The sequence below is a fragment of the Emydura macquarii genome, unplaced genomic scaffold, assembly GCF_026122565.2.
Source record: "Emydura macquarii macquarii isolate MOO-44397 ecotype Brisbane River unplaced genomic scaffold, CSIRO-AGI_Emac_v2 contig_3692, whole genome shotgun sequence".
In the NCBI taxonomy this organism is placed as follows: domain Eukaryota; kingdom Metazoa; phylum Chordata; order Testudines; family Chelidae; genus Emydura; species Emydura macquarii.
The window spans coordinates 4,727,137-4,750,743 of NW_027133829.1; the positions used below are offsets into that span (position 1 = coordinate 4,727,137).

General features: G+C 43.4%; 1 protein-coding gene across 1 annotated transcript in view; it reads right to left on the minus strand.

Moving 5' to 3' along the window:
• Positions 1 to 6,670, minus strand: part of SMC3 (structural maintenance of chromosomes 3) — a 47,187-nt gene extending 40,517 nt beyond the window's left edge. The window contains exon 1 of the mRNA XM_067536959.1: positions 6,521 to 6,670. Within this exon, the coding sequence (XP_067393060.1) occupies positions 6,521 to 6,535 (15 nt within the window). The 5' untranslated portion in view covers positions 6,536 to 6,670. The remainder of the gene's footprint in view (positions 1 to 6,520) is intronic.
• Between the last annotated feature and the right edge of the window lie 16,937 nt (positions 6,671 to 23,607).

Consider the following 23,607-nt stretch of genomic DNA (forward strand, 5'->3'; position numbering starts at 1 on the left):
AGACTAGAAAAATCCTCAACCCGCCAAAACAATCTTTCCCTCTACTACAAAAGCCCCATTCAGATTCTGACCCTGAAAAGTCCTGATAAAATACATGAGCTTTGCAGCATTATCTGTAGTACCTAAAGTCCTCCATTGTGCTAGGAACTGTACAAACATATAACAGAAGACACACCCCTACTCTCAAAAGCTCAAAAGTCTAAACAGGCAAGATAAAGGACTGGGAAGGTGGGGAAGAGAAGTGGATGTCCTGATTCATTCTTTAAAATGTTGTTGTTGTTGTTGTTGTTAAAAGGCTCTGTCAAACAGCAGGGGTAGATCGGAGTTCATGAATCAAGGACCCTTCACAGAAAACATTTAGTTTCAACTCGTGCTGTCAGCTTGCATACAACTCCATTGGTATCACGCAAAGTGAAGCAAGCTCCAAGGCACACAGGATCTAACAAATATAGGATCTTGGAGGTTAAAACCAAAACTTCACCTAGAAATCAGATAGTTGGCCCCTCACAGATGCAATTTATTCTTCATCTGCAGAGCACAAACACCACACAGCACTATTGGTAACTCCAGCTAGTTACCAATTTTTCTGGGTATCCTGATAATACCAGATCACTAACTTGCAAACTGAGAAACAGCTTGTATACCCTTTATTCAAGTAAAATGATACAATCTTGGCCATTTCCTCTGGTTCCATCTCCCAGTATCTATAGGTTAATACACAGACATTCAGGCTTCTAGCTCTATTAAGCACTGAGTAAGTCAGTCTCTTTCTCATCTGACACGATAAATGAAGTTTAAATATCAAGTTAAGATTCACCCACATACTAAGACACCATACATAATATCTCCTTATTAACAGCCCCATATAAAACAGGAAGGGGAGAAGTAACAGATCCCTCAGGGAAGATGGGAAAATAGCTCAATCCTAACTACTCTTTGGGATCTCTCAAAAAGAAAGGAATGTAGCCACTAAACACATGTACCTTTGCTAGAGTAATAAGTGAATCAACACCACCTCATGGTCAACAGTTCTAAAGGTAACTGATGAATCAGGGATGCTGATCTAGTCACAGGAGAAAAGGAGTAGATGTGATATAACTTGATTTTAGTCAGGGCTTTTGACACAGTCCCACATGACATTCGCTTAAGCAAGTTAGGGAAATGAGGTCTAGATGAAATTACTATGACGGGGTGCACAACTGGTTGAAATACCATACACAAAAGACTAGTTATCAATGGTTTGCTGTCAAACTGGAAGGATGTATCTAGTAGGATCCCGCATGGGGGTCAGTCCTGCATCCAGTAGTAGTCAGTGTTTTTATTAATTACTTGTATAAGTGGAGAGTATGCTTATAAAACTTGTGTATGACACCAAACTGGGAGGGGTTGAAAGCACTTTGGGAGACAGGATTAGAATTCAAAAGAACCTTGACAAATTTAGAGAATTGGTCTGAAATCAATAAGATGAAATTCAATAAAGACAAGTGCAAAGTATTGCACTTGTGTATTTAATTTTTCCTTCTTAATTACAAAATGGGGAATAACTGGCTAGGTGGTAGTACTGCTGGAAAGGATCTGGGGGTTGCAGGGATCACAAATTGAACATGAGTCAATGTGATGCAGTTGCAAAAAAGGCTAATATTATTCAGGAGCGTATTAACAGGAGAGTTGTAAGAAAGACCCAGGAGATAATTGTCCCACTCTACTCAGTACTGGTGAGGCCTCAGCTGGAGTACTGTGTTCAGTTCTGGGTACCACACTTCAGGAAAGATGTAGATACATGAAGAGAGAGGGGAGCAACAATATGATATATGAAAAACAGTTTAGAAAAACTGACCTACAAGGAAAGATTTAAAAAGCTGGGCATGTTTAGTCTTGAGAAAAGAAGCCTAAGGAGGGGACCCAATTAAAGTTTTCAAATATGTTACAAAGGGCTATTACAAAGAGGGGGAGGATCAACTGTTCTCCATGTCCACTGAAAATAGGAGAAGTAGTAAAGGACTTAATTTGCAGTAAGAGAGATTTAGGTTAGATATTAGGAAAACCTTTCTGACTTAAAGATAGTTAAGCTCTGAAATAGGCTTCCAAGGGAAGTTGTGAAATCCCTAGTACTGGAGGTTTTTCACAACAGCTGGACAAACACCTGTCAAGGATGGTCTAAGACTAGGTTACTTGGTCCTGCCTCAGCACAGGGAGCTGTACCTGATGATGTCTCAACGTCTCTTCCAGCCCTACATTTCTATGATTTTATGGCCTATGATCTTAATTCATTGCCAGATTAAACACGAACTTAATTTTTGCAGTCTCTGTGTTACACTCAGTTTTATTAACCCAGTTAGTTTGGTTTTAGAGCTAATGACTCCAGATTTTGCTGGAATTACCTAGTAAACAATCTTCTCCCCAAAAGATTATTTGAGACAGAGCAATAATGGAAGAATGTCTCTGTCTGAACAAATCAGTTTAATGAGAAAAGGCCTGTAAACAGTTTTTCAGAAAGAGGTAGGTTTATCTGGCACTCCTGAATGGAGGGGTTTGAGTAATGTCAGCAATGATTCCAGCACCTCTTAATGGCCTTCAGACAGGAGAAGTTTTGGCCTGCAAATCCCCCAACCACCACCAGACCCTCAGTGAGTGAAACTAGCTGACACCCAAGTACATAATACATTGTTCGTTACCTCTTAACAATGCTTTGTTCCCAATGAGGTTATGTCTAGAATAGGATTTTTTTAAAAGATTGTTAAAATTACAAGGTAACGTGTTTTGTAAAAATCCACCTTTTATTTTGGAAGAATTACTCCTTTCTAGACATCCTGCTATTTTATCTGTAAAGTAATCTGAAAACTCTACAATAGTAAGAACTGCTCACCACAGTCAAACTGATTAATCAAGTTACTTGCCCTCTGGACTGATTCACTGATCAAGACGAAAAGTTCCAGTATAAGCCGTGTTAGTCCGTATACAGCAAAAACAACAAGAGTCCTGTAGCACCTTAAAGACTAACACATTTCTGCGGGCATAAGCTTTCGTGGGCTGCAACCCACTTTGTCAGATGCATGAAGTGGAAATCACAGATAGGAAGTATATATTTACATCCATTTCATCTCATGAAAAGCTAAACTTCCACAGAAACTTCCACGTGCCTGATCTTTACAAAAACAAGACAGGCCATTTACAACACTCACTTTGCTTCTCTACAGAGGAAAAAGGATTCTAAACTATATAAGCTCCTACATGCCACAAGGGACCACAACTGTGATACCCTTGACTCATCCAACAATATTGTAAATCTATCCAGCTATATACTTAACCCAGCAGAAGAGTCTGTCTTGTCTCGAGGACTCTCTTTCTGCCCCACGACCCCCACACACGATACAGTTCTGCAGTGACCTGGAATCCTACTTTCGCCATCTCCAACTCAAGGAATATTTCCACCACACCACTGAACACACTAACCCACAAATACCTTTCTACCAACACTATAAGAAGAAGAATTCTGCATGGACTCCTCCTGACAGTCAAAACAACAGACTAGACTTTTACATAAAGTGTTTCCGCTGACGTGCACAAGCTGAGATTGTAGACAAGCAACATCGCTTGCCCCATAACCTCAGCCGTGCAGAATGCAACGCCATCCACAGCCTCAATAATAACTCTGACATTATAATCAAAGAGGCTGACAAAGGAGGTGCTATAGGCATCATGAATAGGTCAGATTACGAACAGGAGGCTACCAGACAACTCTCCAACACCACATTCTACAAGCCACTACTGTGCGATCTCACTGAGGAATACCAAAAGAAACTACGACATCTACTTAAGAAACTCCCTAAAGACACAGGAACAAATCTACACGGACACACCCCCTGAGCCCCGACCAGGCTTATTCTACCTGCTACCCAAGATCCACAAACCCGGAATCCTGGATGCCCCATCATCTCAGGCATTGGCACTCTCACAGCAGGATTACCAGGCTACGTGGACTCTCTCCTCAGGCCCTATGCCACAAGCACTCACAGCTATCTTTGCGATACCACTGACTTCCTGAGAAAACTACATTCCATCAGTGTTCTCTCAGGAAACACCATCCTAGCCACTATGGATGCAGAAGCTCTCTACACCAACATTCCACACAAAGATGGACTACAAGCCATCAGGAACATTTCCCCTGGTGATGATATGGCACACCTGGTAGCTGAGCTTTGTGACTTTGTCCTGACCTACAACTACTTCAGATTTGGAGGCAATCTATACCTTCAAGTCAGAAGCACAGCTATGGGCACCCGGCATGGCCCCACAGTATACCAACATTTTTATGGCTGACCTAGAACATTGCTTCCTTGAAACTCGTCCCCAAGTACCTCTTCTTTACCTACGCTACATTGATGACATTTTCATCATCTGGACCCACAGGAAAGAGTCCCTCGAAGAATTCCACTGGATTTCAATAGTTTCCACCCCACCAACAACCTCAGCCTGGACCAGTCCACACAAGAAATCCACTTCCTGGACACCACAATACAAATAAGAGATGGTCACATTAATATCACCCGATACCGAAAACCAACTGACCTCAATACATACCTTCATGCCTCCAGTTCCACCCTGGACACATTACACGATCCATTGTCTATAGCCAAGCCCTAAGATACAACCGAATTTGCTCCGATCCCTAGACAGAGACAAACACCTACAGGATCTCCATAAAACATTCTTAAAACTACACTACCCACCTGGGGAGGTGAAGAAACAAATTGAGAGAGCCAGACGGGTACCCAGAAGTCACCTACTACAGGACAGACCCAACAAAGACAACAACAGAACACCACTGGCCATCCCCTACAGTCCCCAGCTAAAATCTCTCCAACACATCATTAAGGATCTACAACCTATCCTAGATGATCTCTCACTCGCTCAAGCCATGGGAGGCAGGCCTATCCTTGCTTACAGACAGCCCCCCAACCTGAAGCAAATATTCACCAGCAACCGTACACCATACAACATGAACATTAACCCAGGAACCTATCCCTGCAACAAACCCCGTTGCCAACTCTGTCCGCACATCGACTCTAGTGACGCTATCACAGGTCCTAACCACATCAGCCACACCATCAGGAGCTCATTCACCTGCACATCTACTAATGTAATATATGCCATCATGTGCCAGCAATCCCCCTCTGCCATGTACATTGTCCAAACCGGACTGTCACTACGCAAAAGAATAAATGGACACAAATCAGACATAAAAAATTATAACATCCATAAGCCAGTAAGAGAGCACTTCAATCTCCCAGAACACACTGTAGCTGACTTGAAAGTTGCCGTATTTCAACAAAAAACTTCAAAAACAGACTTCAGCGAGAAACTGCAAAGCTGAAACTCATATGCAAACTTGACACAACCAGACTGGGTCTGAACAGGGACTTGGAACGGTTATCTCATTACAAGAAGTAATCGTCACCGTTCACACATTCTCACCTTCTAGTCAATGGTTGTGAATAGGCCTCATCTACCCTAACTGAACCGACTTTGTTAGCACTTGCCCTCCCCATTGCTGTGTCTTACCCTTGGATGTATATAGCTATACACACCTCCTATCTGTGATTTCCACTTCATCCATCTGACGAGGTGGGTTGCAGCCCACGAAAGCTTACGCCCGCAGAAATCTGTTAGTCTTTAAGGTGCGACTGGACTCTCCTTGCTTTTACTGATCAAGACTTCATGGATATTAGGGGGGACACGAATATTTTTTAGCTCTTGCACGGTCACAGAAGATGTCAATCACTGTGCCATATGCAGAACAAAACTTGCCACCAGTACGCCTCAAACCGCGGCTTTGCACGCCTCTACTTCCAAGGTCCTGAACGACTGGCGCTACCACCACCATCTGAGGCTACTTCCTCGACCTCTGTCCCCTCTGCACTCCTAGCTTTGCACCCTTTCTTTTCTCCAGAGCCAGGGCTGAAGAGGAGCTCTCTGGAAGCTGGGAAGCTCGTCTCGGTCACCCACAGAAGTCGGTCCACACTTGACAGAGGCGTCCCTGGCGGGGCCACCTCCCACCCCCTTCTCCCTTCCAACGCGGCCCCTCCTCCTCCTCCCGCGTCTTTGTACCTACACAGCCCTCACCCAGGCTGGGGGAGGGAGAAAGGGCTGAGCTCCAGGCCCGCCGGGCGGGGCGATGGGGGGCGGCGCCCTGCCGAGCCTGCTCCCTGCAGAGGCGCCGCAACTCAGCGCAGCGGGGCGGGCTCTGAGGGAAACCAAGCAGCAGCCGCGGACTCAGGAGACACGGGGAGGGGGAGAGGGAGCGCCCCACCCCAGGGCAGTGCAGGGCAGGGCCGGGCCGGGCCGGGCGGCGACCCCCTCCTGCCAACAGCCTCCTCGCCCGCCGCCACACCACGGCCCAGCACTCCCCCCCGAGCGGGGCCTCAGAGCGGCTCCCCCCATGTAGGGCCTGGGCCCGGCCAGACCCTGTCCGCGGCCAGGGGAAGCTGGACCCGAGCCCCGGCCCGGCTCGCCGCCTTACCTGCTTGATGTACATGTCTGCCGGGGAGGGGGAGGAGGCGGTAGCTGCCCCTGCCGCGCTCGGCCTCCTTCGCCTGACGGCGGCACCCGGCCCGCTCTCCGCAACCTCCCCCTCCGCTCGCGGCGCTGCAGCCCGCACACAAACAAAATGGCGGCGGAGCCTCCCCCTCGGAGCGGACCACTCGGGATCTGGAGGGGGGGGGGTCGGAGACAGCGGGCCAGGCCCGCGAGGCGAGGAGGGGAACACCAGCGAGGGTCGCGGGGTGCCGACCACCAACACCAAAGGCTGCGCTCCCGTCCCAGCCCAGCGCTGAGCGAGCGAGTAGCTAGACACACACAGTTCTCCCCTCCTCACCCCCCCCCACCCATGCTGGCTACGACAGGTGGTTCCGCCCGCTAGGGGGAGGGTTGGGCGCCAAAGGCAAGACAAATGTGTGCGGCCTGAACGTGGCGGAAGCAGCACGGGGGGAGGGAGCCGAGAGAAAGGGCGGAGGTAGGGGGTGGCCGGTGAATGGCTGCATAGCGGCTGCCTAGCAGGGTTCCCACAGGGGGCGCTGTGGGGTAGGGAGGTGGCCAGAGAATGGCTGTATGGGAGGGTTCCCACAGGGGGCGCTGTGGGGTGAGGGAGTAGCCAGGGAATGGCTGTATGGGAGGGTTCCCACAGGGGGCGCTGTGGGGTAGGGAGGTGGCCAGGGAATGGCTGTATAGGAGGGTTCCCACAGGGGGCGCTGTGGGGTAGGGAGGTGGCCAGGGAATGGCTGTATAGGAGGGTTCCCACAGAGGGCGCTGTGGAGTAGGGAGGTGGCCAGAGAATGGCTGTATAGGAGGGTTCCAACAGGGGGGGCTATGTGGGGGGGCGGCAATAATGAGCAATCACTTAACCACACTGCTGGGTGTTATATCCTATTAGAAGTGAACTGCACCTTAATAGTACAAATCAATAGACAAAAGCAGTGCAAAGGAAACTACTTGCCTGCCTCAGTTACTACAGGAAGCCCGCAGTGAACTGAAGGAGGTGGCTAGCGTGGTAACACTTGGTCCTTGGAGCAAATGGTCTGGATTTGTAACCAGGCGTCATGTCAATGAAGCTTCAGTGAATGGAGAAAAAAACCCAAACAAAGAGCTGGTCTCCACTTAAAACCTACAGTATCGGTGCAGCTGTGCCGCTTTCAGAGCACTTGTATAGCCGCATTATGGCGACAGGCGGAGCTCTCCCTCTCATCTGATGACACCACCTAAAAGAGCAGCGGTAGCTATGTCAGCGGGAGATTGTCTCCCGCTAACATAGCGCTGTCCACACAAGAACGTGTGCCAGCAGAATTTATGTCACTCAGGGTTGTGTTTTTTCACACAAACATTTTGCGGATATAAGTGCTAGTGTAGACAAGGACAAACAAAGAATGAATTTCAGCCTAAATGCTCTCTAAGGATTTTATACTGCTTCCCATCACTCTAGTATCTGAGCACCATCCATGCAAATTCAACAGCAATAGCCAAGTCCATAATGGACTTCAGGCAGTTTCTGCCACTTCTTTGCTCTGATAGCTTTGCACACAGCTGCAGTAAATGTATAAAAAAGGATTAATGAGCATGCAGTGTTGAAAACGAAGCTTGTTTCATACAGTGGGTACAAAATGAGCCCAGGTGATAAAGCCACATGCATGTGTGGTTGTAGAAGGAGGGATGCAACTCACATTTGATACAGTCGAGTAAGTACCAGGTTGAACAGAAGGCTGCAAACACATGTTAAATTGTCTATAACTTGTCTACAGAACAGGATGCAAAATGTATTAAAGAATGTGCTGAGGAGTTTAGTGGTCTATCTACAGATCATTGTACCTCCCACAGATTTGTAGGAACATTCAGTTTCTGGGGTTTGGGCTCCAACCTATCCTCTCTGATTAACGTCTGGAAAATGATGCGACACCTCACAAACTGACATTTGTTTCCTGCAAGTTTAAACACTGACTCTCTCCATGACTTTCAAATCCTTTTCACTCCTACCAGATATTCCTCCAGTGTTTTATGGAAAGAAATGAAGTCATCTAAGTACATGAGGATGTCTTCATTACTCTGAACTTGGGTTAGATTATTTACTACCCTCTGAAACATCCCTGGAGTATTCATGTGTCAGAAAAGCATGCTTCAGAATTGAAACAATTCATAAGGTGTGACAAAGTATTTTTTCCTGATCCTCAGTTGCTACTTTCATGTGATGTTACCCAGATACCAAAATTATACTAAAATATTTTGCTTCTGACATTTTATCCAGGAGATCTACTATGTGGGGAAGTGGGTACTTATCTTGACTACAAGACACTTCATTTACAGGGAGTTCAATGAATATCCTCCAATCTCCACTGGGCTTTTTCACAATTATAATTGAGGATGCTTAAGGTGATTCAGATTGTTCAGTCAGGCAATCTTGCAGCATGCAATTTAGCTTCTCTTTTACTGCTACCTGATATGCCAAGGGAATCTGACAGAGGGGTTTGCCTCACAGGAATGTTCTCTGGCTTGACCAGGTGCAATATTGCACCTGATCATATTTCCCAAGTTCTTCATTTTTCCTGGAGAAAACGAAAGCATAGCATAAGAACAGCTGTTGTAATTGCTTCCTTTTGTAGACAGAAACAGCTGTAGAAGGCAAGTTAACACCTTGCCTTTTTAGTGTCTTATCTGCTTCACAGGTATTGACCTCTGCCCCTATGAGAGGCTTTGAGACACCAGCTACATTGGACGCTGACCCCATGATCTGATTTTTCACTAGCTACACTTCCTGGTCCATCTACTTCTGGGGGAATTCTGTGCGAAAAAATTTAAAACATTCTGCAAAATTCTACATCTTTTATTTGTCAAAATAACAATGTAATCACACCAGTTTCAATCATTTTGGTAATTAATTTCAAAATACCTGTCAACAAGTATGTTAGTAACAATACAGACAACAAAAAAGATTCAGGAAATGTGTTTTGACAAATAGATTCCTTTCTAGGCATATTAATACAGAACTGAGTAATAATGCATTTAAACTACAATACAGAAACATTTCCTGTGCCCCTCAGAAGCAGTGCAAAGGCTTGGAAGAGTGAGGGGTAACGCAGGAGCTGAGGGAAAAGGCAATAATTGCTGGGAAATAGCTTGGGAATGAACCTGAAGGGTTGTTGGGTGCGGGTAGGAGAAGTATGGAACAGCTTTTGGGGGGGAGGAGAGAGATTGTTATGGAGTTGGGGAGCCTCCCCCATGCACACCCTGGCTGACCCCAAGCATCTCCCATTCAGTCAGGCACATCTGGTCCTGTCCCCATGTATCCCTGCGCCCCCACTCAGTTACCCCTTTTTCCCCATCCCCATGTGTCCCTGCACTCCCACTCAGACAAAATCTGTCAAGTACTCACAGATTCCAGTCTCAGCTGTATAACCAGTAAATTTCTTCTCCGCAAAAGTACTTTTGGCTTCTTGAAACTGCTGCCGCCCATTGTAATACTTACAGAAATAAAAAAATGTATTGGGACACGGCAAGTCAGAACTCCAGCAGATACAGGCATGACTGAACTTCCTCCTGTCCCCCTGAAGCAAGACAACATCACTGTCACAGTTTCATAGGCATTGTTAATACACAGCAGGTTTAAAAGAAACACAAGGAAGTACGTCTTCACACCACGCACAGTCAACCTGTGGAACTCATTGCCAGGGATGTTGTGAAGGCAAAAGTATAACTGGGCTCAAAAAAGAATTGGATAAGTTCATGAAGGATAGCTCCAGTAATACTATTAGCCAAGATGATCAGGGACACAACCCCATGCTCTGTGTATCCCTAAGCCTCTGATTGCCAGAAGCTGGGATGGATCACTTGATAATTGTCCTGTTCTGTTCATTCCCTCTGGCACCAACCACTGTTGGAAGAGAAGATATTGGGCTATAAGGATTATTGGTCTGGCCCAGTAGGGCCATCCTTATGTTCAGGGCAACTGCACCTGTATTTCCCCTCCGTGGTCCACTAAGGAACCCACTTAAAGGTTTTCGGCTTCCAGCCATCACCTCTCTTGGACAGAGACTCCCTCCCAACCATAGTTTTACCAGGGTACATAGTTCCCTGCCTACACTGTGATACTCCCAGCAAGCCAGACTGCCTAACAGGCCAGCCTCTGCACTCTGCGTTCTCTCCAAAGGCTACGCAGAGTGTAACTACTGCAGTCACAAGTTACACACAGCTCTTTCTACGCAAGCACATTTATCTTAAGATGAAAGTATTACAGAGAAAATATATAAAAAACGATAAAAGAACCTGCATACTACAAAGCTTATTGGGGGTCACCCCAATGCCAGCCCTGGGCTCTGGTAAGTGTCCTTCAAAACCCACAACTGAGTTTTCCCTATGGTTACACGTTTATTACTAGCTCAGAGTCAGAACAAGCAGCTGGGCAGTTCATCTGTTTCTTTATACATTTCAAGCCTTTGATCTCCAGTCTCCAGGAACAGGTAATCTGCAAAGACCCTCTCTTTAAGGTGTAGCTTCAAAAGGCAGGATTTTTGCATAAGCAGTGTTGGGGAATTTGCATTAACCTTCCCCCAGGTATTCTCCAGGAAACCCACTTACCCTTTATTATCCCAGAAGTCTATTCTTGACTGCCACATTTTCAGACCTGAAGAAAAGCTCTGTGTGGCTCGAAAACTTGTCTCTCTCACTGTAAGAAGTTGGTCCAATAAAAGATATTACCTCACCCTCCTCGTCTCACATTTTCAATACAGAACTCCCAGGCCTCAGATCACATCTCCCCAATAGAGAAGTTACATACTGTCCTAGTCCACAATAATGCATAAACTTTGCATTTAATACCAAGATACTTAAATTAATTCAATAAGGTTTTTCAAGGATATTGCAGGAAATTGCTGACTCAGATACAATCATGCTGTTGAAACAACTTAACACTAAGCTAAAGATACACCACCACCTATTGGTGCAGCTGCTGTCTGCACTGATCATTACAATAATACATCACATTGTTCTACCAACAGTGTATGCCTCAAAGACTCAAGCGTAATATTGCATACTTTATTTGTGCACTCAGATAGTTCTGAACCGAATGGAAACTCTGTGAACTTGATAGAAATGTTTACCTTTACTGTACTTGTCATAGGCTTATGCACTACCAAATACAAAGATTTTGTACTAATATAACTATGTTGGTGAGGGGCATGATTTTTACAAAATAATCATATGGGTACAACCCTTAGTGAGTATAGGTGTTGTATAGCATATTCCCATATAGAAATAAGCTACACCACTATAACTGAACCCACACTAAAGCAGATGTACCACTTTAACCACACAAGTAGTGTATAGGGTTTAGACAATTAGTGTTGTAGAAAACTATGTAGCCTGTGCAGTGCATTCACATTTATTTCATACAAGGTAAGAATGAGAGGAAAATGTGATTCCCTTCCCATCTATTACAAAGGATTCAGAATCATTCAGTGAAGAATTCTGAACACAGAAGGAAGTGGTAGGTCTGTAAGTATCCTTTGTTCCTATGCTGTTTTTATGCAGCTATTTGGAAAATACCATACAATTTTACACTTTGAAAATACTTTGAATTCATATAGCTACTTTCATCCAAGGATCTCAAAGCACTTATTTAAAAAAAAAAAAAATTACTCAAGCCTCTAACATCCCTGAAAGATAAGTATTATCTCCATTCTACTAATGGAGAAACTGAGGCACGGACGTTGTGACTTATATTCGTACAGTGAATCATTAACAGACTCAGGACTAGAACCCAGGAGAACTGCATATCTGTTGTTCTGACCATTAGAAAATACTGCTTGTTATCTGAATTTCAGATCCTAATATAGTTGAAACTGGATGTTACATTCAGAATTTCTAACAGCAGTACCAACAAAGAATGAGAACATTTATTAGATCTCAAATCTATTAGAATTCTTTGAGAGTGTCAACATACATGAGGACAAGGGTGGATATAGCATACCTGGACTTTCAAAAAGCCTTTAACATCCCTCACCAAAGTCTCTTTTAGCAAAGTAAGTAGTCATTAAGGACCTCTCATGGATCAGTAACTGGTTAAAAGGTAGGAAACAAAGGATGGGAACAGATAGTCAGTTTTCACAATGAAGAGAGGTAAATAGTGGGATCCCCCAAGAATCTGTACTGGAACCAGTGCTGTTCAACATATTCATCAATGATCTGGAAAGAGGGGTAAACGGTGAGATGGCAAAATATGCAGACTATGCAAAATTACTCAAGCTAGTTAACTACAAAGCTGACTCTGAAGAGTTACAAAGGGATCTTACAAATGGGGGTCACTGGACAACAAAATGGCAGATGAAATGCAATGTTGATAAGTGAAAAGTAATGCACATTGGAAAACATAATCCCAACTATGCATACAAAATGATGGGGTCTAAATTAGCTGCTATCATTCAAAAAAGAGAACTAAGAGGCATTGTGGTTAGTTATCTTAAAACATTTGTTCAATATGCCTCAGCAATCAAAAAAGCTAACAAAATGTTCGGAACTATTAGTAAAAGAGATCGATAATAGGACAGAAAATATCACAGTGCCTCTATATCAATCCATGGTACACCCACATCTGGAATAGTGCATGCAATTCTGGTTGTCCCATCTCAAAAAAGATATATTAGAACTGGAAAAGGTAGAGAGAAGGGCAGCAAAACTGATTAAAGGTATGGAGCAGCTTCCATATGTGGAGAGATTAAAAAGATGAACTGTTCATCTGGGAAAAGAGATGACTGAGGGGGAAGATGATAGAGGTCCTTAAAATCCTGAAAGGTATGGAGAAAATGAATAGGGAAGTTTTATTTACCCCTTTTCATAACATAAGAACCAGGAATCACCCAATGAAAATAATAGGCAGCAGGTTTAAAACAAACACAAGAAAGTACTTCTTCACATAATGCCCAGTCAACCTGTGGAACTCGTTGCCAGGAGGATGGGGATGTTGTGAAGGCCAAAAGTATAACTGAAGAAAGAATTAGATAAATAAATAGGTCCATCAATGGCTATTAGCAATTCCATGCTCTCGGTATCCCTACAACTCTGACTGCTAGAAGCTAAGACTGGATGACAGGGGATGGATCACTTGATAAATTGCGCTGTTCTGCTCATTCCATCTGAAGCATTTGGCCATCATCATAAGACAGGATACTGGGCTAGGACACTGGAACCATTGGTTTGGCTTATATTCCTAAATGCTTATTGTTGTAGGCAATTTCCTTTCTAAAAATAGGAATAAAATAATAATACATTTCAGAGAATATTGTGTGAAATTTAGATGTGCTTTTGCAACTTCTGATTTAAGAATACTAGCATTAACCCCAAGAAAGCAGACTCTCTGAGCTAACTTGATTTTTGTTGTAAGAGCATTAACTATTCTGGAATTGCACCTACTTACAACAAGTCTTAAGTGAGGTACTCAAGAGAACCCTACACCAGTTGTCCAGATACCATGGTGACAGAAGCAGCGTAAGAACCTGGTTAAACAGCCCTTTTTGCTTGTCTGAGTCCTTAAAACCAGAAGTCCCTTCTTTAATGCAACAAGTTTAAAAATATTTACTATAGCAAGACTAAGGTCTGAATGGCTAGAGAGAAAGTCCAGAGGAGGCCCAGCATAAGCAGATTAAAATCTCCCCCAGAACTTCCTGATGTATTAAGATTCTTGTTAAACCAAATACAAATCAACAAAGTCTGTAATCATATTCACTTCATACATCCCAACAGGCTGTAATTTCCTAACAAACAATATAAAACCAGACAACACATACTGGATGACTCTTAGGTCTCCACAGCTCCCTTTCCCGCCTGGCCAACAAATCCCCGATATCCACATAAAAAACAATCCAGCTCCCCACACCACCTTAAGGGGTTGAGGCCAAGTTGTCACAGCTGCACCTGACTGATTCAGCTCAAGAAAGTACTCCCAGCTGAGACACTTGTCTTCACATGGAGCTATTCAGGAACAGGTCTTCCTGAATATCTCCATGTGTGGACACTCTTCTTCTGGAATAAGAGTGTCCTGTTCCTGTTCAGTTTAACCTACGTGTGTTAAACTAAACAGGAACAAGGCACCTCTATCCCGGAATAAGGGGGTCCACCTGGAATTATTCCAGGAGTGCTGTTCCTGAACAGCTCAAAGTGTAGACAAGCCCTTAACCCCCAGCTGTGATTTACTCTCCCACATAGCTCCCCCAAATTAAAACATGCTGCTGCCTGGATCAGTGAGGGTTTCCTGTTGAGAGCTCTACTGGTGTGGGGACTAACAGGACTGGAGCCTCCTCCCCGGAGCGCTAACCACCCATGTCTCCTGTCATAGAGACACAATGGCTGCATCCACACAAGCAAGTTTCAGAACAGTAATTCAGCACTGGTGCAGGTGTGAGTCTGTGTGTAAAGATATTGTAATACTTACCTTTGAAGTCCCTAGATCCTGGGTAGCTGCATGTTGGGTCAGCTGCCTTGGCAAAGGTTAGAACTGTGTAATCAACGCAAGCCACCAACAACCTTAGGAATCGAAACAGCAGATAAGCATTGCTGGGAATAGGGAAGCCCTGTCCATGCCCCCATTCCTTCAGCTACCCCACATTATTATAGTACTTAAGCATCCCAGAGAAGAAATGGCTCAGGAGCTGCTGCACCATTTCTATCCACCAGAGTGTCCCTTACATGGCAGTGATCTTCCATTAGCCAGTTATGCTAGTACATTCATGGTCCTCCAATAGTGCACTGAGAAGCAGTGGAGAATATGATGTGGTAACTCCTAGATGTTTTGAATGACAGTCCAAGTGTCTATTCTTAGAAAAAGATTTTTAATGTGTCTGAGATTAAGATGCACAGAGCTGGAAGCAGTGACCTTCAATAGTTTGGATAACCAGATTGGTTGACTGAAGATGTTCAAACATATTTGCTTTTACTGGTGTTCTGAAAATGAAGCTCTCCATGTGAATAGCACGCTTGGGTTTGCTGCAGTGTTTGCTATTAATCCATCTTTGTTCAGGGCAATAACAGTAACGATGTGCATATTCTAGGAAAAAATAAACCAGAACGACTAGCCTGAGTCTATATCCACTCATTTATCTCCCAAAGAGCAAACAAGCCACTCAACAAAGTGCTGTCAAATACACAAAGCAAATGAACTGAAGAAAGAGAAAAAATAGTTTTCTTCTAATCTCTTTCAATTATAATAATTTTAGACATTACTTGTAACAACAGTAGGGGGAAATTTTCAGAAGGAAACGTCATTTTCAACTTGATAGTGGCCTATAAAATTATAAATATTATCAAAATTAGTGTATATGTATAACAGAACCCCTGTAGCTATCCTCTTTCTCATTTATAAAAATGTGTTCAGAGCATAATTGGCTGATTCCTGCCTCTCCTAGAGTAATAGTTTAGTGAATTAGTTCTTCTGTTCAATGCTAACATCCCCAGTGCATTTTAAGTTCCCTTTAATGAAGCGTTTGTTAATGAATATCCACCAGAAGTACATTTTACCTATTCCTTTAAAAGAAATTGTTTATTGTAGTTTCTGCTGAAAATAGAACACACTGCACAATAAACAAACAAACAAAAATCATGTAATGAACAATTACAGAAAGAGGTGTTAGAAGATGACATACCCAGCACCTCTGCACTACATTGCATGTTGCTAACACACACAGATTACTACTGAAATAAATGGGTCTAAGAAGCAAAAATTAATTTTGCCCAAGTCACACTTGAGGAAGCACCTTTCATTTTAGGATTTCAAAGGGCTTTACATACATTATTAAATTCAAAGAGTCTCACGGCACCTCTTTACGGTACAGAGTACAATAGTTTTTATCCTTATTTTACAGAAGGGTGAACTGAACTACAGAGATTCCAAACCCCTGAGCAACCCAAGAGATCACACTCCACTACTGCTGGGTGGGAAAAAAAGTGGGGGGAGGAGAAGTGGCAAAGGTTGCAGAGAATACAAAATTATTCAAGCTAGGTAAATCCAAAGCTGACTGTGAAGAGTTACAAAGGGATCTTACAAAACAGGGTGACTGGGCAACAAAATGGCAGATGAAATTCAATGTCAGTAAGTGCAAAGTAATGCACACTGGAAAACTTAATCCCAATTAAACATACAAAATGATGGGGGTCTAAATGAGCTGTTACCATCCAAGAAAGAGAACTTGCAGTCTTTGTGAATAGTTCTCTGAAAACATCTGCTCACTGTGTCACAGCAATCAAAAAAGCTAACAAAATGTTAGGAGCCATTAGGAATGGATTAGATAATAAGATAGAAAATATAATGCTGTTATATAAATCCATGGTATGCCCACATTTGGAATATTGCATGCAGTTCTGGTCACCCAATCTCAAAAAAGACATATTAGAATTGGAAAAGGTAGAGAGAAGGGCAGCAAAACTGATTAGAGGTATGGAGCAGCTTCTATATGTGGAGAGTTTAAAAAGACTAAATTGTTCATCTTGGAAAAGAGACGACTGAGAGGGAAGGTTATAGAGGTCCTTAAAATCATGAAAGGTATGAAGAAAGTGAATAGGGGAATGTTATTTACCCCTTCACATAACACAAGAACCAGGGTCACCCAATGAAACTAATAGGCAGCAGGTTTAAAACAAACATAAGGAAGTACTTCTTCACACAATGCCCAGTCAACCTGTGGAACTTGTTGCCAGGGGATGCTGTGAAGGCCAAAAACTGGGTTCAAAAAAGAATTGCATATATTCACAGATTATAGGTCCCTCAATGGCTATTAGCCAAGATGGTCAAAGATGTACCCCATGCTAAAAAATTACCATAGCTGTAAAAGAGTGTGATGAATGGTAACTGGGGTAAGGGTGTAGTGGGTGTTTCAAACACCTGGAGAATATAATTTTTCTGCTCAGTGCATGTCCACACACCTCCCATTAAGAAGTTTGTGACTAAATTTTGTTCATAGCCCATCTTGGAAATGGACTCCCTCCCCCCCACTGAAGTGTAAGGTGCAACTTCTTTATTCTGTCACGCTGCTGTTGCTATAGGAGTACAGGAAAATGGCGACTCGTAATACAGCACATTTTAATAAGCACCTCAAACATATAATCAGCGCTTACTACATGTGGAGTTCGCATCAATGCAGCACTTTCAATACGTGCTGCAGTGCATACATCTTTTATCATGGCCCTATTTTATAATTGGTAGTTTTCTATAAATACACTAGAACTAAACATTAGCATTAGAAAGGGGACAACAAGGAGGCATGGCAATTTAATTCATTCGGATTCCACAAGTGAAAAACATACATTAGTTATCCCTTTGACCAACCAAGTTCAGTGCACAAGAATATAAATAGGATTTCGCATTTCCTGTGTTTATTTTCTTCCCAATGCTGGCTTTTATTGTCAAATTTTTGAGACCCAGTAAATATCTTATAAAAACAGTGGATTGTGTGAGTGTGTATTTAGAAAAAAAGCCATGCACATTAATTATTAATGTATTTTTTTATCGCAATCAGTTTTTCATTAGCGCTTCACATAAACCATGTGTTTTGTTAATCAGTTAATTAATTTTTAAACTACCTAAGATATTCTAATGTTATTTTAAAACATTGATCTTAAAAGTCAGAACGTAATAGTGTCACTGAATAATATAAAGGGTTAACGCTAGATGATTCTTCTTTGTTATAGCAGATCGTATAGTACATTTTAAGGGAGTCCTTAGTCAACCTTGCTTTCTCTTTCTTCATTAAAAACAGATTAGCTTTAGAAATTCATCACTCCACATTGGCACTTGATACAGAATGAGTTAAGATTTCCAGGGCACAATCCACCAACTCTGGACAGCAAGAAGCTGCAGTTGGTTCAACACTATTCGGAGAAAACTTAAAATTCTGTAAGTATTTTGCGAAGAGCCCACTATTAGTCTCATTAAAATGATCAAATAGAAATATTCAATTTCCGCAATAATAGAGACTTCTCCCTTCTGAAGAGTGTCAAATATCTGAGTACATTCCCACACTGAGACTTGATTGACAGCATAGAGCATGGGCGGTGATGCTACAATGTCATGGGGCATCATTGCTGACCATTTATCATGCATGATGGAAAAAAAAAGGTCAAAAAGTTTCCTCCAGGAGTTGCTGCTTCTTAAATGGCAAGCAAACCATTGAAGCACACGGTGCTCAACCACACTTACAAAAATTGCCCTTAAGGTTGCGCTTAAGCAATAGTCTGGTATCCTCCCAACCTTGTTAAAAACCTGATGTACAAAGGTGTCTTGTCTTCTCAATCTAGCTGCTTCTTAATACCAATAGTGGGAGTCATACTTTCCATTTGCCTTTCATAGAACATAGTCTACAGTAAACAGTTATTCCATTTTTGTCCAGAGCATTTCACCCAAATTTGGGGTGCTGAGGGTTGTTTTAGTTAAGAGGAGAAATTGATGGTGGAGCCAGATATCTTTTGATGCAATCCTGTTTATTTACAAAAAAGGTACAAAGTCCTGTTCCCTTAACAGAGAAGGAATCAAACAACAGGCGACAGTTTCTTTGCGTACAACTGTAAGCCAGAACTTAGCCCAAAAAGTTCTCTCTCCACTTTTCTTAAGGTTTGGGATTTTCCTGGTTCCCAGTTCTGCTTACACCACTACTTACTTCTAATGTTTTTAATACAACATTTGTAACAACATTTAGTATACTTTGGGGGAAGGGGTGAAATAATAATTAGGAAAACAGTTACTTTAAAAAATGATACATTGTATTGTCAATATCCAAATGTTTTGAATGTTTATTATGGGGAGAGCAATGTTTCAGTTCATTGCCTTTCAATTGTAGCCTATAGAACTAGCCTGCTTGTTTGCATTATTATTATTAGAAATATATATCATATATATTTTGATATGATTGTGTGATTAAATAATACAATTAGATATTTTATTCAGCTGTAATGCAAAAGTACCTTACAGACCACATCCTGGATGACAGCTATCACAGGCCTCATCCTGGATGACAGCTACTGTTAGTATATATATATTTAACCTTTGGCTTAGATAAGTATCAATGTATAACAGGATAAGACATATTTGGTCATAACCTTTACCCTAGACAAGTCAAGGGACGTTAAAAGGGGAAGGGGCTGTCCCCAGTTACGCCCAAGAAACTTTACAAGAACACCACAGAACCCACAATAAGCTAGAAATAACAAAGGTGAGATAGAAGACCACCTGGAAAAGGATGTGGATACGTCAATAATACGTACAAACCTAGTAGCCAATAAATTATATGTACCCCAAAAGTTTGGAGGTGGAAAAACCAAGTATGGGCCAGGAAGGAGGATCCATATTCTTGGGGGTATAAGAAAGATGAAATCCAGCTCATCGGGGCAGTCGACTGTCAGCTACCCCTGCTTGAAGTTTTATTTAGTGTTAAGATTCATTCTTTCATTTTATATTCTTAAAGTTGTCATGTTGTAATGTTAGCCTTAGCTTATTGCTCTCGGCTTTGAAGCAGTGCTTATTCCACTCAACTCCAACTTGAGAAATGAGACATCTCTTTCAACCAAGTCCAGGAAGGGTTTGAGTATACTAGTTTAAAGCATATCATAGATATATATATCAAATAAGTCTTTACATTTAAGATTGTATTAATCCATTATCCATTTGATTATTCATTTTATTTTCTCTATATCAGAGATTTGTTTATTATTTTATGTTATCTTAATAAATTTATAAATTATACAAATATTGGTTATCACTGGAATTTTTCCTGTGTTGTACCTGGGGTCCTTATAAAATTCACCTGAAGCCTGATTAAGGATACGAACCTCATAATCCTTTAATCAGATTAATTGGCAAATTTATTACCCTGTTCAATAAATTAATAACTATAAAATCAGGCTACACAATACAACATCTTTATAACTAAAGATGGCTTGTGGCTCCATTAACGTATTGCATGAGGCAAACCATACACCAGTAAGAAATTAAGTACAGAGCTCAGAGATAATTCTAAACATGTGTAATGGATTTCTACCGGCAGGTGGCGTAGGTGAACTCTCCGAGCAGATATCACTGATTTTTAAATGACATTAGAAGGCCTGAATTTAGCTGGCAAAAACCAGAGGGGGTTTCTATAATTTTTCTGGACTTATAAATTAAACACAGACAACACGTTAGCAAATTTTGTGAAGGAGACACTATTGCTCCAAGTTTTAAACCAGAGAACTTTTTTTCCACCTAGCACTCAATAAAAAAAGCAAGTGAAGTGATCCTGCCAAGTGCTGACTGACTCCCCCGCTTTCCCTGACATCATAGTGCATTGAGGGTGCACAGGATCTTCAGCACCTCATAGGATTGGACCCAAATATTATTAGCAACTACAACAGTGGTTCTCAGCCAGGGCCTTAAATTCTCATAGAGTATTTCCAGGAGCCCACCAGACTCCTCCCTCCAGCATTCTCCATGGGAGGTGCTGGGGCTTGGGGTTTAGCCCCATGGGACACACTGGGGCTTGATGCTTCAGCCCCAGCAGGAGGCGCCGGGGCTTTGGACTTCTGTCCCACGGGGTGCGTCAGTGGGCCCCAGGGACCCCCTGAAACTGGCTCATGGCCTCCTAGAGGGCTGCGGACCCCCAGGTGAGAACCGCAACAGCATCAGGCTGACGTCAAGGTTTGAAAATATTTACCGGAGCTCTGCTAGCTCCGGCTGAACGTAAGCCCCCTTCTCAGCCTTTTCAATCATTTCTAGCAGACAGCCAGCCTGAGGGCTTGTCTTCACAAAACGTTAACTAGCATTAAAACTCAAATGCTGCCCCTAATCTGAGGCCCATCGACACATGAACCCTCTAAACTCAAGTGCAGCGGTGCTTTTGACTCAAGTTGGCGGGCCCAAGAAGGTTACAGGCACCACCCATCAGCTGCCAGCACCACTGGCTCACTCGCTACCACTGTAGAACAGACCCACCACCCTAATACCCTACCACAGTTCCCCTTGTGTGCTACCCCAGAGAGACAATTCACTGGGAGAGAATTCCTTCAGTGGCTCAGCTTAGTGCAGCGCTCAGAACCATGGGATAGCATGTGCCCATGTCTTTTAGTGTCACAGTCCGTGTGGACACAGCAGCTCGAGTGTCATCTCACAGCACAGCCGCTTGAGCGAACTGAAGGTGAAGCCGCTGTGAAGACATGCCCTAAGGCTGCATCTGCACGAGCTGGTTCCGTCCCTCCTCCCTTTCATTGCGTCTCCCCACTACGGAGCGTGGGCTGTGCCAAGCCCACGTCCTGCCATTTGTAAGACTGACGGCTCATGGGAGAGGCAGTGCAGTGGCTAGGGGAATGGGGACTGAGACTCAGAAGAGCTGGGTTGTAGTCTCAGTTTTGCTGTGGGACCTGGGGCAAGTCACCTCACTTATCGGTGCCTCTACAGATGGTAACTTTGGGGATGCACGAAGCAGTGCGGTGCACTGAGCTCTGCCCAGGGGCCCGTCCTTAAAACAGCCAGGAGGAGCCTAGAGTGACATGCACAAAAGACTGAAGTACCTATGCATTTACCAGTGGTCGAGAGTCACTGCTCTATCTGGTTTGCCTACATAGACACCCCTGTCCCTGGGTGCCCCAGGGAGCTATCTGGGTACCCCAATCATCAAGGGAAAATGTGACCATGGAGTCTACAAGGAAAAACTGTCCCTCCTGTGCATACACTTTGGTGATTGCAGAGAGCAATGCAAGGCCTTTCATGCTACTCCCACTTCCAGGGTGAAGTACATCCTGGTACCTACTTTAAGGGCCTGTCTATAGTGTACCAGGGTAGCTACAGCAATGCACACCTCCATGCTGATGCACCGCCCGGGTGTAAAAATAGGCTAGCAAGGATGGGGGCTAACCCTGGTTTCACACCAGAGTGCGCTGGTGTAAGCCCATTGTTGCAGCACATCCGCACGGGGAGCGGAGGGCGCGGGGGAGGAGAGGCAGGGGAGGTTGCTCTGGGTTAGCAGCATGTAGCTGCATTAAGGCAAACACCTGCATTACTGACAGGTCTTATATTTCTGGAGGTTGGATTTGTACATCTGCCATTAACTTGAATGTACTCAGGGAATGCCCCGGGGGTGGAAAATGGTGATAAGCCGTTCCTTGTCAGAATAATACTGATAACAGTAGCATTATTTACTTTACAGAGAATTTCCCCGCACCAAGGTGCTCAGAAAGCTAAACAAGCAATTACAAGTCTTCCTGCTCTAAAGGAGAGAACTAGTGAACATGAATGAAAACTTCACAGCTGCATGATCGGTGCTTGCACTGAAACCATGTCTGGGGGGAAAATCATTATCAGACACTGTGGAATGGTGGGCGAAGGCCTGTGGGAAATCCAGCAACTATTCCAGGGAAGGACAGGCACATTTCCCGGTACCGTAGGTGTCTCTTCTGGGCTGATGTCAGTTGCAAATCCACCAGCCACCGAGCAGCTTAAACCTAAGATATATTTTGAAACCCATATCCCCCATTCCTGCCTGCTCAGGGATATGTTCTAACAATAAGCTGCGGCGACTCCTTGGCCTGTAAGGAAACCAGCATGGTGCCACAGAGAAATGTCTGAAAATCCATAGGAGTCATGTGTGGTAAGATGAGCTGTGGGATGAGGAGGAGGAAAGTTTATGTGCATGAGCTCAGAACCAGTGCCATATAATTTAAGGGCAGATTTTTGCTTGTTTATCTTCAGATGCCAGCTCATTTCTTACTGATTCAGCTAAGTGGGCATTTGACTCCCACAGGCAGCTAAGAAACACAGGAAATTCACTGTCTCCACCCCAGTGCCCACTTATTAGCCCCTTCAAAAGAAGACTTGGCATTAAGGTTAAACCAAGGTCCCTAACCAGAGGCTCCTAAGCAAAGTAAGCAGTTGTGGATAAGAGAGAAGGTCCTTTAATGGATCAGTAATTTGTGAAAAGATAGGAAACAAAAGGCAGGAATAAGTGGTCAGTTTTCACAGTGGAGAGAGGCAAATAGTGGAGTCCCCAGGGATACGTACTGGGACAACATATTCATAAATGATCTGGAAAAAGGGGTAAACAGTGAGGTGGCAAAATTTGC